This window comes from Penaeus vannamei, chromosome 28 (genome assembly GCF_042767895.1).
Source record: "Penaeus vannamei isolate JL-2024 chromosome 28, ASM4276789v1, whole genome shotgun sequence".
In the NCBI taxonomy this organism is placed as follows: Eukaryota; Metazoa; Arthropoda; class Malacostraca; order Decapoda; family Penaeidae; genus Penaeus; species Penaeus vannamei.
This window is the reverse complement of record NC_091576.1, coordinates 21508280-21523279: the sequence shown is the minus strand read 5'-3', so window position 1 is coordinate 21523279 and position 15000 is coordinate 21508280. Positions and strand designations below refer to the sequence as shown.

Below are 15000 nucleotides of genomic sequence, written 5' to 3'. Positions count from 1 at the left end.
AAAATCTGGAAACATCTTTTGATGAAACAAGATCATTAGCAACACTTGACAAAGCCCTGCAACTTTCAAATGATATAAAAACCTTTATAACCACTACTCTTACGCAAGATGAAGGAGGTAAAAATAGTGCTGCTATAACACAGCTTCAAGGAGAACTGAGTAAGTGGCAACAAGTACAATTGATTAAAGAAGAATCAATACAAACAGTTCTTGGATTCTTTGAATCTGTGAAAGTTCTGTCAACGGAGTTTGGTTATGCTGGCTTAACTGAACTTACTGGAACTATTGATTCTGTCCAAGAAGCGATAAATGGAGAAATAACAGCAACTATGGAAGCTAAAGAAGAATCAAAAGCATCCGCAACAATTGAATCTGCACAAACCTTGATAACAGAGAGTAAAACTACACTGTTGCAATTACAGGAGATAACTGATGGTTTTACAGAAGAAGTGGCATCTGAAGAAGTAAACAGTTGCATTGATATGTTTAACCAGCTGATTTCCGACGGTGTATCTGAAGGTCTTGTCAGCGAGCTTGAAACTGCACTCGAGGAACTGAAAGTTTTTGTAACTAGCTTTGACGCCAGTTCCGAAGTGGGCGTACTACGTCTGCAGGAGTCCATAGATCTTGCTACAGAAGCCAAGGAGTCAATTGACAGACTAATTGATCAAGCTGCAGCAGAGGAAGACAATGACGTTGTGCTTCTCACAGATGCTCAGTTGCAGGTGACAGAATTACTTTCTCTTCTCGGGCAACTAAGTGCAGGAGAGACTGAAGAAAAAAATAATGGAATTGATGAAGTAAAAGAATTAATTGTAGAATTAAAAGAAAATGTAGGGGCAATATCAGAGGAAACTATTCAGATGTTGATAACAATGAATGCAAAAATATTAAACATAGTTACATTAAAAGAGGATGCAGTAACCATAACTGGATTCTCAAGTACATTACAAGAAGTAACTGAGGAGACATCCGAACTACAGTCCATTATTGAAGAAGCTCTTACTGAAGAACAGGGGTTGGCTGATATGTTAGGTTTAGCGTCTGTTATAGAAAATGCAAAAGTTGAAGTTGAAAAAATTGTAGAAATTACAATAAGCATCCAGGAGTTTGTAACAATCGGCACAGATAATACGGAAACCATAAACGGTTTTACGGCGACACTTGATGGTATCACAGACGTGTTGCTTGTCACTCCAGTAACCATCCAAGAACTAAAGGATATTGTGAAAGAACTTAAAACTATTAAAGAAAGTAACACAAAGCCTGATAATATCGATGCTTTAAAGATGGCTGCTGAAGACGTAGCAGAAGCATTTGAAGAGTCTTCGTCTGCAATCCAATCTGAAATCGCAAGTAAACAAACCATTAAGATAACAAAAATAGTGGAGAAAACACTGGAGGATATAAAAATGAGCTTTAGTGAACTCATCGATAGCTTTACTGCTGAGCAGCTAATTGGTGAAGATATTGAAGAACTCAATAAAATAACTGAAATTGCCAAGATTATCAGTTCAAACACAGATTCAGCAACTAAAGAAGATGTTGCTTTGCTGCAGGAAACCTTTGCTGCTGCTCAAGAGAAATTGAGTCTTCTCAGCGGTGAGCAGGGTGTCGGTAATCTTGTGGCTACCCTGACTGCTGTGGAAAAAGCAACAGAATCTTCAATGAAAAGACTCTCAGAATTAGAAGATTTGAAAGAAATTGAAATGGAGGAACAGAGTCTAGAGAAAATATCCTTATTACTTCAAGAAGTTAAGACTGAAATTGATTCCAAAATTACAGCAATTGGAGATATAACTACGACTGACTCAAATGAAGAAGTTGCAGAAATAACAGGGCTCAAAGAAATAATGGAAGAATATATCTCCAAGGTCTTTGAAAAGACTGATACCGATCTTCAGACCACCTTAGATCAATTCAAGGGTATTACAGTCACAGCAGGCCAGGAAATATCAGGATTATTTGACTTACAATCTATGACATTGCAAGCAACTGCTGTTGTTGAGGAAGAGCAACAATTCATTATGACAGCAAAGGACAGTCTCAATGAAAAGACCATTTTAAGCCAAGCGTCAACAGAACTAACGGCCCTTCAACTGGAGTTTACATCCCTGAAGACCTTCTTTGAAGGTAATCAGGAGGAACAAGCTACGCTGTTTATTATGGAGGATATTAAAATGCTTTTGAGCGAAATGGAGTCAACAGAGGCCATAACTTTTGATACAGTAAAGGAATTGAAAAGATTAAACAAAGAGCTGACTTTGGCTTACACTTTGTCTAATATAGATTCAGGAATATTTGAAGAGGTAGAAACTCAGATATCGTCGATAGCAGAGAATATAGAAGAATCATTGCAAGAAATTGCAGTAACTTCTGAAGAGAGGGCAACTGTCACTACTCTGCAGGCTAGTAGCAAAGTCATATCAAAGGTAAAATCTGTATTCGAATTAATCAGTGTTGATTCTGCTACTGAAGACAATGCTGATATAGAAGCCTTTGTAGCACTGCTCACTGGTATACAAGAAGTAGGCAGTGTAAATGCTGTACAGCTCAAAGAAATGAAACGTCTAGAAGAGGCATTCACAAAATTAGAAAGCATTAGTGAGCAAGATGTAACTCTAAAGGATGACGCCTTGAATCTGATGGAGGAAGTTTCAGTTATTATCAGTGAAGAATTATCATCGACTCAAACGGCAGTAACAATTACAGCCAAGTCTGCTGTTCTGAACAAAGCAGCTGATGCCATGAAATCTATTGTCGACATAACATCTAAACTCATATCAGAAATAGGTCTAGCTACAGAGGAATCTCCAAATGAAGATGTTGCTAGCTTGATTACTGCAATCCAGGAAATGTCAATTACATCTCTCACTATTGAACAAATAACTCAAATAGAAACATCAACTGAGAAGTTAATGGCTATCACAGTTACTGAGGGTAATGGAATCACAGATTTGTTAGTTCTCAAATCTGTAACAGAAACTAAGCTGCAAGAACTATCTAGCAATGATGCCGTCCTGGGAAAAACAAAGAAGGAGACTACAAGCTTAAAATTTGTGACAGCTGTTGAAACTGTTGTTAAAAATCTCAAAAAGGAACTTACCGATATTCTGGACAATTCTGAAGTATCAGGTTCTGATGTTAGTAGTATTATTACAGAAATAGCCGATATTCTTGTCGACGATGTAGGTTCAATGACAGTTCAAGAAGTCGAGGAATTAGAGGAGAAGTACAGTACCTTAGTACTTATTAAAACAACAATTACTGGAGGTGCCGAGGCTATATCTGATGTTGTAAGCACCCTTTCAGTTTTGCAAGAAAGCGTCATGGAAAAGAAATCAGAGATCGAAAAAGGTCAGCGAAAGAATTCCCAAATTGCCATTTTTATGGAAACTGAAAGCACTCTGACAAAAATATCAGAAATGACATCAAGTATTTTGGAGATTGATGAAGAAACTGCAGAGAGTGAAGAAAACGAAGATGTCTTATCACTGATCAAAAGTCTGACTATGTTTGAATCTAATGTGCTTGGAATAACAAAAACAACTTTGGGAGAATTGAACTCAAAAATGTCTGTATTGCAGACTTTGGTTGCTCAAAAGAAAGTTGTTAAAGGTATAACACAGCTTTCAGACTTGAGTTCCACAGTCCAGAGTACAGTTGCAGGCGAAATTAGTATGATTGTTGCGGATAATACGAAAAAAGATGCCATTGAAATTAAACAGAAATATCAGGAATCTGTCATAAGTCTTAAGCAAGTGTTTGAAGATATTCTAGTAGCTGTGGGTGATGGAAGTGATGGCGAAAGTATAGAGTCAGAAGAAATAACACAAGCAACAACTATTCTTAAAAAAATAAGCGACTCTTCTGCTACAGAAAAAGAACTACAGACATTGGATGACCTTATAGTTGTACTACAGGAGAGCACTTTTGAGCAGGGAACGATCATAACTAACTTAGAAAGTGCCATTACTCTTGTCAATGACATAGATGAATCACTGGCAGGAGGTCTTACAGAAGACGTCTTTGATTTATCATATGCAGATGAGTTATTCACCAAGAAAGAGGAGGTTGCTTTACTTTCACAAGCTGAATCCATGTTAACGTCTACATTAACCGAAGGAGCGGATATAAGTGACGAAGCATTTGACACAATATTAGAAAGCATGAAGGAAATTAAAGAACAGGCATCCAGCATCATGAGCTCATCTTTCAGCACCTCTCTTGACAAACTTGTAACTGGAAGTGCAGACATGACGAAAGAAAAGAAAGTTGAAGGGCTAAAGACTTTGCAGCGAATGTTAAGTTCTGCCATAGTTACACAGTCATTAAGTATTTCTCAAGGTTCAGCTTCCGAGTCTAGTGGAGCTACATTTGAACTGATCAAAAAAGCAGAAGAAAAACTTTCAGGCATTGAAGTTCTTCTTGCCAGTATAAATGAGAAAGTCAGTGCAAGTGGTGGTTCTGGTACATCCATGGAGCTTGTTGAATTTACAAATTTCCGAAGCTTCTTACAAGGAGGAGCATATGATTCCGAGGACATTGCTTTCATGACGTCATTCTCAGAAGTTTTAACCAGTGTAATTAGTAAACTTGAAGAAGGGGAAGTTTCAGAAATAATGATGCTCGATGACCTAATGATAGCAGTGAAGGAGGAAAAGGCAATTGTTTCCAATGAAGTTATAACAGCAAAGCGAAATGTTATTAAAGAAAAGCAGAGTGTGTATTCTGAAGCTGCATGCAAAACAATAAGGAACAATTATCAGTCAGTCCTAAGTTTAGCAGCAGAAGCCTCGGGGGATATAAGTGAAATTGCAGAAGTTACAGAGTTCTACTTTAAACTGCAAAAGATTGATATAGCCACCATGAGCGCCGTCGAAATCAAGATGATAGAAGAAGGTATGGCTAGCATTATTAGCAGTATTTCCACAGCACCAGGCGGTGTTGCCTTCCTGAGCAATATAATAGAGACATTGTCAATCACAGATGTTAGAGGTGCAGAGGTTGTTGGGCGAAAGCAGGCAGTAGGAAACAACAAAATCATAGAAAAATCACTTGGAATGGCTGAGGAAACCTTACAGACTTCATTAGAAGACCTTATGAGTGTACAGGCAACAATTGGAGTATTGTCAGAGGATGCAGAGTATACTGAAGATACAACTGTGACTGACGCATATAACTTGCTTGTCCAATACTCTGCTGATCTAAGACTTGTTCCAGCTGACTTTGGAGATTTACTTGGAGCCATAGACTTTAAGGCGATAACTGGAACCAAAGGAACAGGTATTAAATACTTTAATGAGCTTATCAGTCTTACTTCTCAATACATAACTGCCTCACAACAGTCCAAGGAATTTGTTGCCCAAGCTGAATCAGTTGATCAGAGTTTCGAACTTGAAAGCTCCATAACTCGATGCATGGATGCCCTGGAAGGGTTTGCATTTGGAGCCACAGGCAGTACTGGAGACACAGAGGAAACTACAGATACAGGAGAGGAAGATGAAGAAACGGGTGGAACTGGAGACACAGGAGAAAGTACCGATACGGAAGGGGAAAATGGAGGAGAAAGTGAAACTGGAGATATGGATGGAGCACTTGACTCATCACAAGAACAAATAGATATATTTAACAGTGTCTTTGACATGGTCAGTGAAATTACTTTGGGGAGTATGAGTATTGAGACCTTAAAAACCTCTGAAACAGTAACTTTAATCGAAAAATTCCTTACAGGAGATATAAATTCAGCTCTTGCAAAGATTGAAGCTACTCAAATAAGTGAATTTTTAAATAGTCTGACTACAGTAAAGGCGTCTGTGTCGGCAGATATTAAGAGCAAAGAATCTAAAACTGCAACAATGAGTTCCTTTAACATCGCAGAAGAAACAAGTAATACCTTGAACACCTTAAAAAGTAGCATCAACAGGATGTCTAGTAAGAAGGGAAGTAGCGACACAGCTGATCTCTTTGCGGAACTAGAGGCCTCATTAAAGAAAGTGACAAATGTATTCTTAGTATCAAACGAACTTCTTTCTGAAATTAGAACCATCACTTTCCAATTGAGTGCTGCCAGCACATCTGAAGGAGATACTGATATTGGGGATGTTACTGATTTATTGACTACTATTGATTCAGTCCAAAGTATAGTTCAGACTGCAGCATCGTCTCAGTCGGCTTTCTTGACAGCCATGGAGACAAGAGATGGTAATGGAGGAGACATTGGTGGTACGGATGGAGACACAGGTGGCACTGGTGGAGACACTGGTGGTGCGGGTGGAGACACAGGTGGCACTGGTGGAGACACAGGTGGCACTGGTGGAGACACTGGTGGTGCTGGTGGAGACACTGGTGGTGCTGGTGGAGACACTGGTGGTGCTGGTGGAGACACTGGTGGTGCTGGTGGAGACACAGATGATGAAATTGGGTCATCATTTGGGTTGCCATTGTTCTCAGATGTAATTATCCCAGAGAGTACTTTGAGAATAACACAACAAGCCTTTATAAGCTCACAGTTAAAACAGCTCATGGGAGATGTAATGACAGAGCTTGAAGCCCTAAAGAATGGTGGTGGTTCTGGGAGTTCAGGTGGTGATGATGCAGGTGGATCGGATGACTCAGGAAATGATGCAGGTGGGTCAGAAGGAGCAGGTGGAACGAACACGGATGATTCAGGTATTTCAAGTGAGGCGGTCATAAGCAGAGTAAATATAATACTGCAGGATGCTACTACTAACATAAACAATCTTCAGTACAGTACTCTGATGGCTTGCGGTGAGGTTATTGGGGAACTGCGTATGCTTGGTGAAACAGAGGGTGTTGTGGTAGATACAGCAGCTATAGATGCCACTCTCACAGCTATTGAGTCTACTGAACAGACTCTCCAGGAATCTGTTGAACTGCTCTCTAGTGCTGCCGATGCAAGTAGTAGTGTTCTTGTTACTCAAGAATCTTCAACATTTATAGCTAACATGGAAGTTCAGTTCCAAAGCTTTGTAGATGCTGTTGGGACTGTGACAGACGAATCATCTGTTATAGAGGATCCAATCCTGTTGGAACAGGCTACGTTGTTCTCAAGTTCATTAATTAAACTTAGTTTAATGAGTACTACCATCTCACAGGAAATACTTCAAGACCTTAAATCCAGTTCTGAAATTCTGTTCACATCTGACCTTGTGGAAAATCCTCGATTTGTACCTGATCTAAAAGCTGCCGCATATTTTGTGTTAGATTCAGACATTTCATTAAGTCAAGTCATTGGAGGCTTTGCAGTTGGAAGCACTCTGCAAAAGTCACAGACACAAGGAAAGTTATTCGTTAGTAAAGGAGCTCAAACAATACTGGAAGAATTTAGTGTTGCTATGACTGGAATAAAGGAAGCAGGAGGTACTACCGATCCAGACCCTGAAAATGCCTCAGTGTTACAAATGAAGAAGATCATACAAGATTCTATGAATATTCTAGGAGAATGGACCTCTGGAAACATTGAAGAATACCAACTAGAAATGTGTAGAGGCTTCTTGCGGGAGCTTCCTAGCCTCACAGCTTCCCTGGAAGATTTTGCTCCACTACCTGAACTTGAAGACTTATCCGTTGAGATGGAGGCTGCTACACAGTCCATTACCACGACAATAGAAAGGATAAATAGCGAGGAAATAGAAGATCAGGAAGATGCTGATACTGATGGTGTTTTTATGTATTGTGGTCAGCTAGAGTCATTTACTGGGGGCATTGTTGATATTGATGAAAATGGAAATGAAGTAGAGCTACAAGAAGTAGATGCTATGTTAACATTCTTACAAGACGTTTCAGCTGATCCTCTCAGTATTGATATGGCGTCCGTGCAAGGTACGGTACAACCTTTTATGAACGTTATGCAGGGAGTAGAAGCAGGCACTTCAGTTAAAAACTACAAAAAAGTTACACAACTTTTAGGAGACATAACTGAATCATTAGCATCAACTAGGCAATCTACCATATTTACAAGAGCTGGAGAAGCTGGTCTGGCAGTGATGGGAGGTATTCCATATGGTGGAATTGGTGAAGAAAGCAACGCTCTTACTGCTGTATTAGAGGTCCAGGAACTAAGTATGATGGTTAGTTCTATGACAACCAGTACATTCTCATTATCAAGAGGGTTAGTTCGAGAATTGTCAGCAGCAGCACCTAAGCTACAAATGGCAATTGGAACATATAATGGAAACATAGCATCCCTTTCAATACTTGAAGAGAATTTGGCAGTCTTTTCAAGATCAACAAATAATTATGCTTTCTATACAACACAAGAATATGTTTCCACGAGAACATTCCAGATTTTAGAAGAATCAGCAAGCATTATTGCGGCTGCCACAACTGCCCTAAGAACACTCACAATGAGCATGGGAAGTGTAGTGACATATGAAAGTAATGAACAGATTTCCATGGCCTTTGAAATGTTATCGCCATTTGCTGCTGACTTATCCACTCTTCCGCTTGACCTTAAGACACAGCTAGAGGAAATCGATTTCAGCAGCGTGACCTTGCCTGAGAGTGAAGATACTGGTATCGAGAAACTATTAGAGGTTTATACCATAATGAATGGTCTCAATGAAGCCATATCGAGTTCAACCTTAAACACCCAGTATTTGGAATCCTTAGCTAAAACTACACCGGCAAATGATGCAATGACAAGCATTATCAACAGCCTGACAAGCTTTATGACCATTCCTAGTGAGGATGGTGATGATAGTGGAAATGATGGCGATAGCGAGGGAGGAGATAGTGAAAATGATGGCGATAGTGAGGGAGGAGATAGTGAAAATGATGGCGATAGTGAGGGAGGAGATGGAAGTAATGCTGATGGAGATGGATCAGAGGGTGATGGAAGTGGAGGCGATGTTGAAGTAGACGTTAATGCAATAATTGCGGATGTTAAGGCAGCATCAGGCAACTTATTTGCAAATGGACTTGTGATGCCAGAAGGGGACGTAGAAACGCTTATCGCTGCCAGTGAAACACTGAGCACCATCTCCCCAACAATGGGAGCTGAGCTTGCAGACATACCTAGCTTGATTTCTGAATTATCTGCAACATCTACTCAAGTGAGCCAAAGTGTGCGTGGGTATGGGACAGCAATTCAAAATAAGTTAATGTATTCCAGTATTGAAGATATAGCTACCGTGTCCACTCTAATAAAATCAGCAGTCAGTGTAGGTGTTCCTGCTGGTGCTCAGGACCTTGTTGATTCTATGGTTACACTCTTTAAAACTTTCGTAATGGGTTCAGCTTTTATCTCTCAAGAGGATGTTGTTTCCGTAAAAAGTCTAGCATACCAATTCAGTGTTATGGCTGATGGTAATGCTGGTGTAGATGTTACTGAGTTGATGGAGCTTATTGATCAGACAGAAACTGTGCTGCTGGCAACGCAAGGTTTCCTATCTTCGCAACAATTATTCTTTAATAGTATGATGGAAGAAGAGTTCGATATGGAGGTAAATAAGGCCAAATCAGAACAAAATTCTGCCTATCAACAATACTACTTCCTTAGTGCCATGGACAGCCTACTAACATCTCTCACTGGCAATCTAACAGGATTGATTGATGCAGGAGGAAGTGGCGAGGAAATGAACAAATCGTCATTAACAAGCATCCGCGCTGCTCTCACTACTGCTAGTGCCGATATGGGATCTATGGACATGAACCTTGTTAGTGGGATTGGAATGTCCTTAATTGGCATCCAAGAGGCGCAAACCAGCGGGTTATCTGTCGATGTAACAGAGGTTGAGAATCTTCGTAGTTTTGTGGAATCTGTCCAAGTAACATTCAATGATGAAAGTAGCATGATGGAAGGCTATGGAAGAACCATTACAGATGTTTTCGCGGCTCAAAATGCTCTAAATACTCTGGACGCATTTGAGAGTGAAACTAAGATTTGGTTCGGTGAAGGAGATGGAGCAGATTCATCAGGTGGAGATTCAGGTGATGGAGCAGATTCATCAGGTGGAGATTCAGGCGATGGAGCAGATTCATCAGGTGGAGATTCAGGCGATGGAGCAGATTCATCAGGTGGAGATTCAGGCGATGGAGCAGATTCATCAGGTGGAGATTCAGGTGATGGAGCAGATTCATCAGGTGGAGATTCAGGCGATGGAGCAGATTCATCAGGTGGAGATTCAGGTGATGGAGCAGATTCATCAGGTGGAGATTCAGGTGATGGAGCAGATTCATCAGGTGGAGATTCAGGCGATGGAGCAGATTCATCAGGTGGAGATTCAGGTGATGGAGCAGATTCATCAGGTGGAGATTCAGGTGATGGAGCAGATTCATCAGGTGGAGAAGACGGAGATGAAGGTGAAGAAGATAGTTTGCAAAGCTTAGTAACCGAAGTCAGTGATATACTCATGTCCTGGACTTTCGACAGTTCAGCCGTAGAGGGTAGTTCCGTAGTAACGTTCGAGAGGGCCCTGAAGCAACTTACATCTATGTTTGATGTTGCTAGCGAAGGCGATATTCCAGAACTACAGATATGGAAGTATAGTATCGAAGAATCAAGTCTGTCAGAGTTGATAAGCAGTGTGTACTTGGGAACTGCACAAGAAAGAGCTGGTATTGAGGAGGTAGCTTATAGGTTTAATTCGATTCACACAGTCCTTGGAGATTTGTTAGAAATTCTTGGGGGTGGGGATTCTAGTGAAGGGGAAGAAGGAGGTGAAGGTAATGAGGGAGACGGAAGTGAAGGTGGTAGTGATGGTGGAGACGGAAGTGAAGGTGGTAGTGATGGTGGAGACGGAAGTGAAGGTGGTAGTGATGGTGGAGACGGAAGTGAAGGTGGTAGTGATGGTGGAGACGGAAGTGAAGGTGGTAGTGATGGTGGAGACGGAAGTGAAGGTAGTGATGGAGAGGGTAATAGCGGAAAATTAACCAAGAAAGATAAGAAAGCAAAGGAAATGAACGCTAACAGAATATATCAGATAACAACGGAAATTACTTCAATCTTGAATGGGCTCGAATCCCCGAAGGACATAAGGCAAGACCAAATCAAGAAGATGAAGAAGTTTAATAAGGAACTTAAGAGCTTGCTGAAGGTTGAGGGCGCAAACTTAGGTGATGATGACGGTGCCGAACTAAAAGCTCTCGTACAACAACAAATGGACGGTTATGGTGAAGCACTAGAATTGATGACTACCTATTCAGAAGAGGTCTCCAGCAAAGTACAAATCATGAAGGAAATCTCTTTCTTCCAGGAAATCGTGAATTTCCTACAATATTCCCTAAATTTGTTTGATTCAGCTGATGGAAGCAGCAGTGGTGCTGATGAAGGTGAATCAGGAAGCGACACGGGAGGTGGATCGGATGGAGGTGACACAGGAGATGAATCAGGTGGAAGTGACACAGGTGGAGGTGACACAGGAGATGAATCGAGTGGAGGTGACACAGGAGGAGATGAATCGAGTGGCGGTGACACAGGAGGAGATGAATCGAGTGGCGGTGACACAGGAGATGAATCAGGTGGAAGTGACACAGGTGGAGGTGACACAGGAGGAGATGAATCGAGTGGCGGTGACACAGGAGATGAATCAGGTGGAAGTGACACAGGTGGAGGTGACACAGGAGGAGATGAATCGAGTGGAGATGACACAGGAGATGGAGATGGAGGTGAAGACTGCAGTATTGAAGATGGTGTGTTATGTGCCTCTGAGCAGTTGCTAGAAGCGCTAAAGCTCGCGGAAGCAGGAGGTTCAGACAGCGAAGACGACGCAGCAGGAGGTTCAGACAGCGAAGACGGCGCAGCAGGAGGTTCAGACAGCGAAGACGACGCAGCAGGAGGTTCAGACAGCGAAGACGGCGCAGCAGGAGGTTCAGACAGCGAAGACGACGCAGCAGGAGGTTCAGACAGCGAAGACGGCGCAGCAGGAGGTTCAGACAGCGAAGACGACGCAGCAGGAGGTTCAGACAGTGGAGGCGACGCAGCTGAAGGTGACAGCAGTGACAATGGTGCCAGCGGTATGGACAGCAGTACAACTTTCCGGTATCAAAACGTACGGGAAAAAATGCACGGTTTCTCCAAGGCAATGAGACACTTCAGCAAGGAAGAAAGCGGCTCCTTAGCTTCCGCCAAAACCCTGATTGAGGAAGCTAAAGTTATCGCTGAAAAATTTGTTACAGATCTGACGACCGAGTCAAGTAGCATGACGTCGTTCACTGATGTATCTGCACACTATACAGCACCAGAAGTAACTGTCACCACTTCCTAGTGACATAATCCGAAAGTGATATAGCAATATATCATATATATATATATATATATATATATATATATATATATATATATATATATATATATATATATATATAAATTGCATTTGATCATGAATATGATTTTTTCGTGTAATTGTTTTGTCAATTTCCATTTTATGTTTCTGCACACATTCAACCAAATTTAACCAGAATCAAGTTGTATCCTGCACTGCAATGGAAAATGTGCACTGAATACCTATGTAATACAAATCATCTCTGGAAAACAGATTAAAGACATCTTAATAAAGATATTCAGTGCAATCTTTTGTTTCGATCAGTCCTTTTTTTCTTTCAAGCTGTGTTTGCTATTTACCATATTAATTTTCTGCATTTACGATTGGGACGTGTATACAGGAACTAACATTATATTGAAAACAATTCCAATCCTGGATAGCAAACATATAGGGAAATGCCAGTGCTCAGTTATATGAGGAAATGGAATCATGATATGCAGAAATGCACAAGTCCAGGCAAACAAAATAAGAAAATAATGATAAGAGAATTAAACATCATAATAGCGGCAATGATAATAACCATTCTTCTGCTTAAGAACAATCAACAAAAACAGGAATAAGGGGGAAAAAACACAGTATCACAATACTCTTCATGCCCGGACACGGAAATAATCACATAAGATGAAGTATCAAGCTATTTTCGTACCCATAAAGAGAAAAAAATAGATACGTCTATGTGTGCGTGTATGTATGTACACACACACACACACACTTATATATATAAATATTGCAAAAACTAAGTGCTGGCATCTGCAATGTTACACAGCCTCAAAAGAGGACGACGTTAAGCTCCGCCTCGTAGGATTGTCTGCCAGCCTGGAATTTGTTCCGACATTTCGTTATTTTTGTTGCTAGACACCGTTAGACGCCTACAAGGTTAAATGCCCCCGTGCTAAAGGGGAGATTTAACAAAGATTAAAAAGGAAAATGTGAGACAAATATTAGATAAATGTAAAGATAAGGGATGTATGTATTTTTTTTTTTCTTATTTGCTTATCTCTTCCTTTTACTTCCTTGAATATGTCGGAGGGAAGGTGTGTATAAAGAGAGCGAGACACTAAATGAGAACACTATAAAATGCCAAGAGAAAGAAAAAAAAGAAGAAATATGCCTACCAATGGACTGTTTTTTTTTTGTTTTTTTTTTTAACTTAAAAAAAATCATAACTTTTTCTTTAACACTAATATCATCAGTGAATTAGGGACGCCACACTAGGATTGCTTCGAAATCCTATTCATAAAAAAAAAACATGCACACCAGATGACTTGGAAGCTGTTCGATGGGTCTTGGAGTTCGCACACACAAACAATAAGAAAGAGAGAAATAAATAAATAAATAAATAAATAAATAAATAAATAAAGAAAGAAAGAAAGAAAAAAAAGAAATAAAGAAAGAAGCATTGAACATCGAAACCGGCAAAATAAACGAAAGAAGAAAGAAAAAAAGTGAAAGAGAAAAAAACTATATTAGAATTTAGTTAAAAGCTGATGAAATATGGGCAATGAAAAAAAAATATATCTCCTTTTTCTGTCTCACAATTTAATCAAATGCGAATGAAAAAGTAACAATAATTGCTTTGGTTCAATTTGCTGGCTAGAATGCTTGAGCTTCAAAATCCTAAGAATTGAAAAGATGAATGTAAATAAACAAAACAGAAACGAAAATAATAAGAAAGCCTAAAAAAAAGAAAAAAAAATAGATATACAAACACACAAAAACAAACATAATTAACGACTGAAATTGTAGTGGTATATCATCCAAAGAAATGTATAAGCCTATTTCAAAATCCCTGTCACATTACTGACATACTATCATTATCATTATCATCATCATAACGAACATTATATTTATTATCTCCGTTATTATCATTATATCATAATCTTGATCGATAACAATATGATTATTATCTTTTTGATTATTATCGTTATTACTATCATCATCATCACCATCATCATAATCATTAACATTACTATCGTCATGGTTATCATTGATATTTTTCCTGTCAATATTAACATTATTTTTATCATTGTTGCTTCTTTTATCATTATAATTGCTGTTCATATTCTCATTATATTTACTATCGTTGTTCTCGTAGTCTAATATCATCATTCCTAGTATAGTATTAATATCATCATTACTAGTTTTATATGTAATATCACCGTGCTATTATTCTCATTACAATGTGTAATTATTACCTCATCATTATCTTTGTTATTATCAGTACTCTTCGTTTCTATAAACATTACCACTATTAAAACTTCTATTGCATTCAACAAGTACCATCATTATCAATACCAACATCACTTGCGTTTAATCCGGGTATCTTTAAAAATTGAGAAAGGAAAAGAAAATCACAGACCGATATGCCAAGGAAGATATTATTGAACACTTTTCCAACAAAATATTATCATTACTTTTGGCCGGTTTGTTAAAACTGTGCGAGGCTCGGCAGAGTGAATATTCATAGATACGGAGTTGCATAAACACAGAAAAAAATGCGTAGTTGTCTATCTACCTGATAGATATGCACTTATACATCGCTTTATCCAGTAGATATGCTTGTCTAGACTGGGAGATATGCATTTATTTAGTGTACATGCATGTCCGTATAGATGAGAATGTATTGGATCGGACCTCGTTCCGTTTTAACAAACTGGTTGTATATTACGTGCCTAATTGAGATAAAATCCAGGCACACTTAAATAGAGTACAT

At 39.5% G+C, this 15000-nt stretch overlaps 2 protein-coding genes across 2 annotated transcripts in view; one reads left to right on the top strand and one right to left on the bottom strand.

Moving 5' to 3' along the window:
- The window catches only part of LOC138867117 (uncharacterized), a 22945-nt gene extending 10421 nt beyond the window's left edge, over window positions 1-12524 (top strand). The window contains exon 5 of the mRNA XM_070141575.1: window positions 1-12524. This exon is cut by the window's left edge and continues 1734 nt beyond it. Coding sequence (XP_069997676.1) covers window positions 1-12230 — 12230 coding nt within the window. The 3' untranslated portion in view covers window positions 12231-12524.
- Window positions 12525-14650: 2126 nt separating this feature from the next.
- The window catches only part of LOC113803249 (leucine zipper transcription factor-like protein 1), an 11833-nt gene continuing 11483 nt past the window's right edge, over window positions 14651-15000 (bottom strand). Inside the window, exon 7 of the mRNA XM_070141904.1 lies at window positions 14651-15000. This exon is cut by the window's right edge and continues 1200 nt beyond it. The gene's annotated coding sequence lies outside the window, so the exon portion shown is untranslated.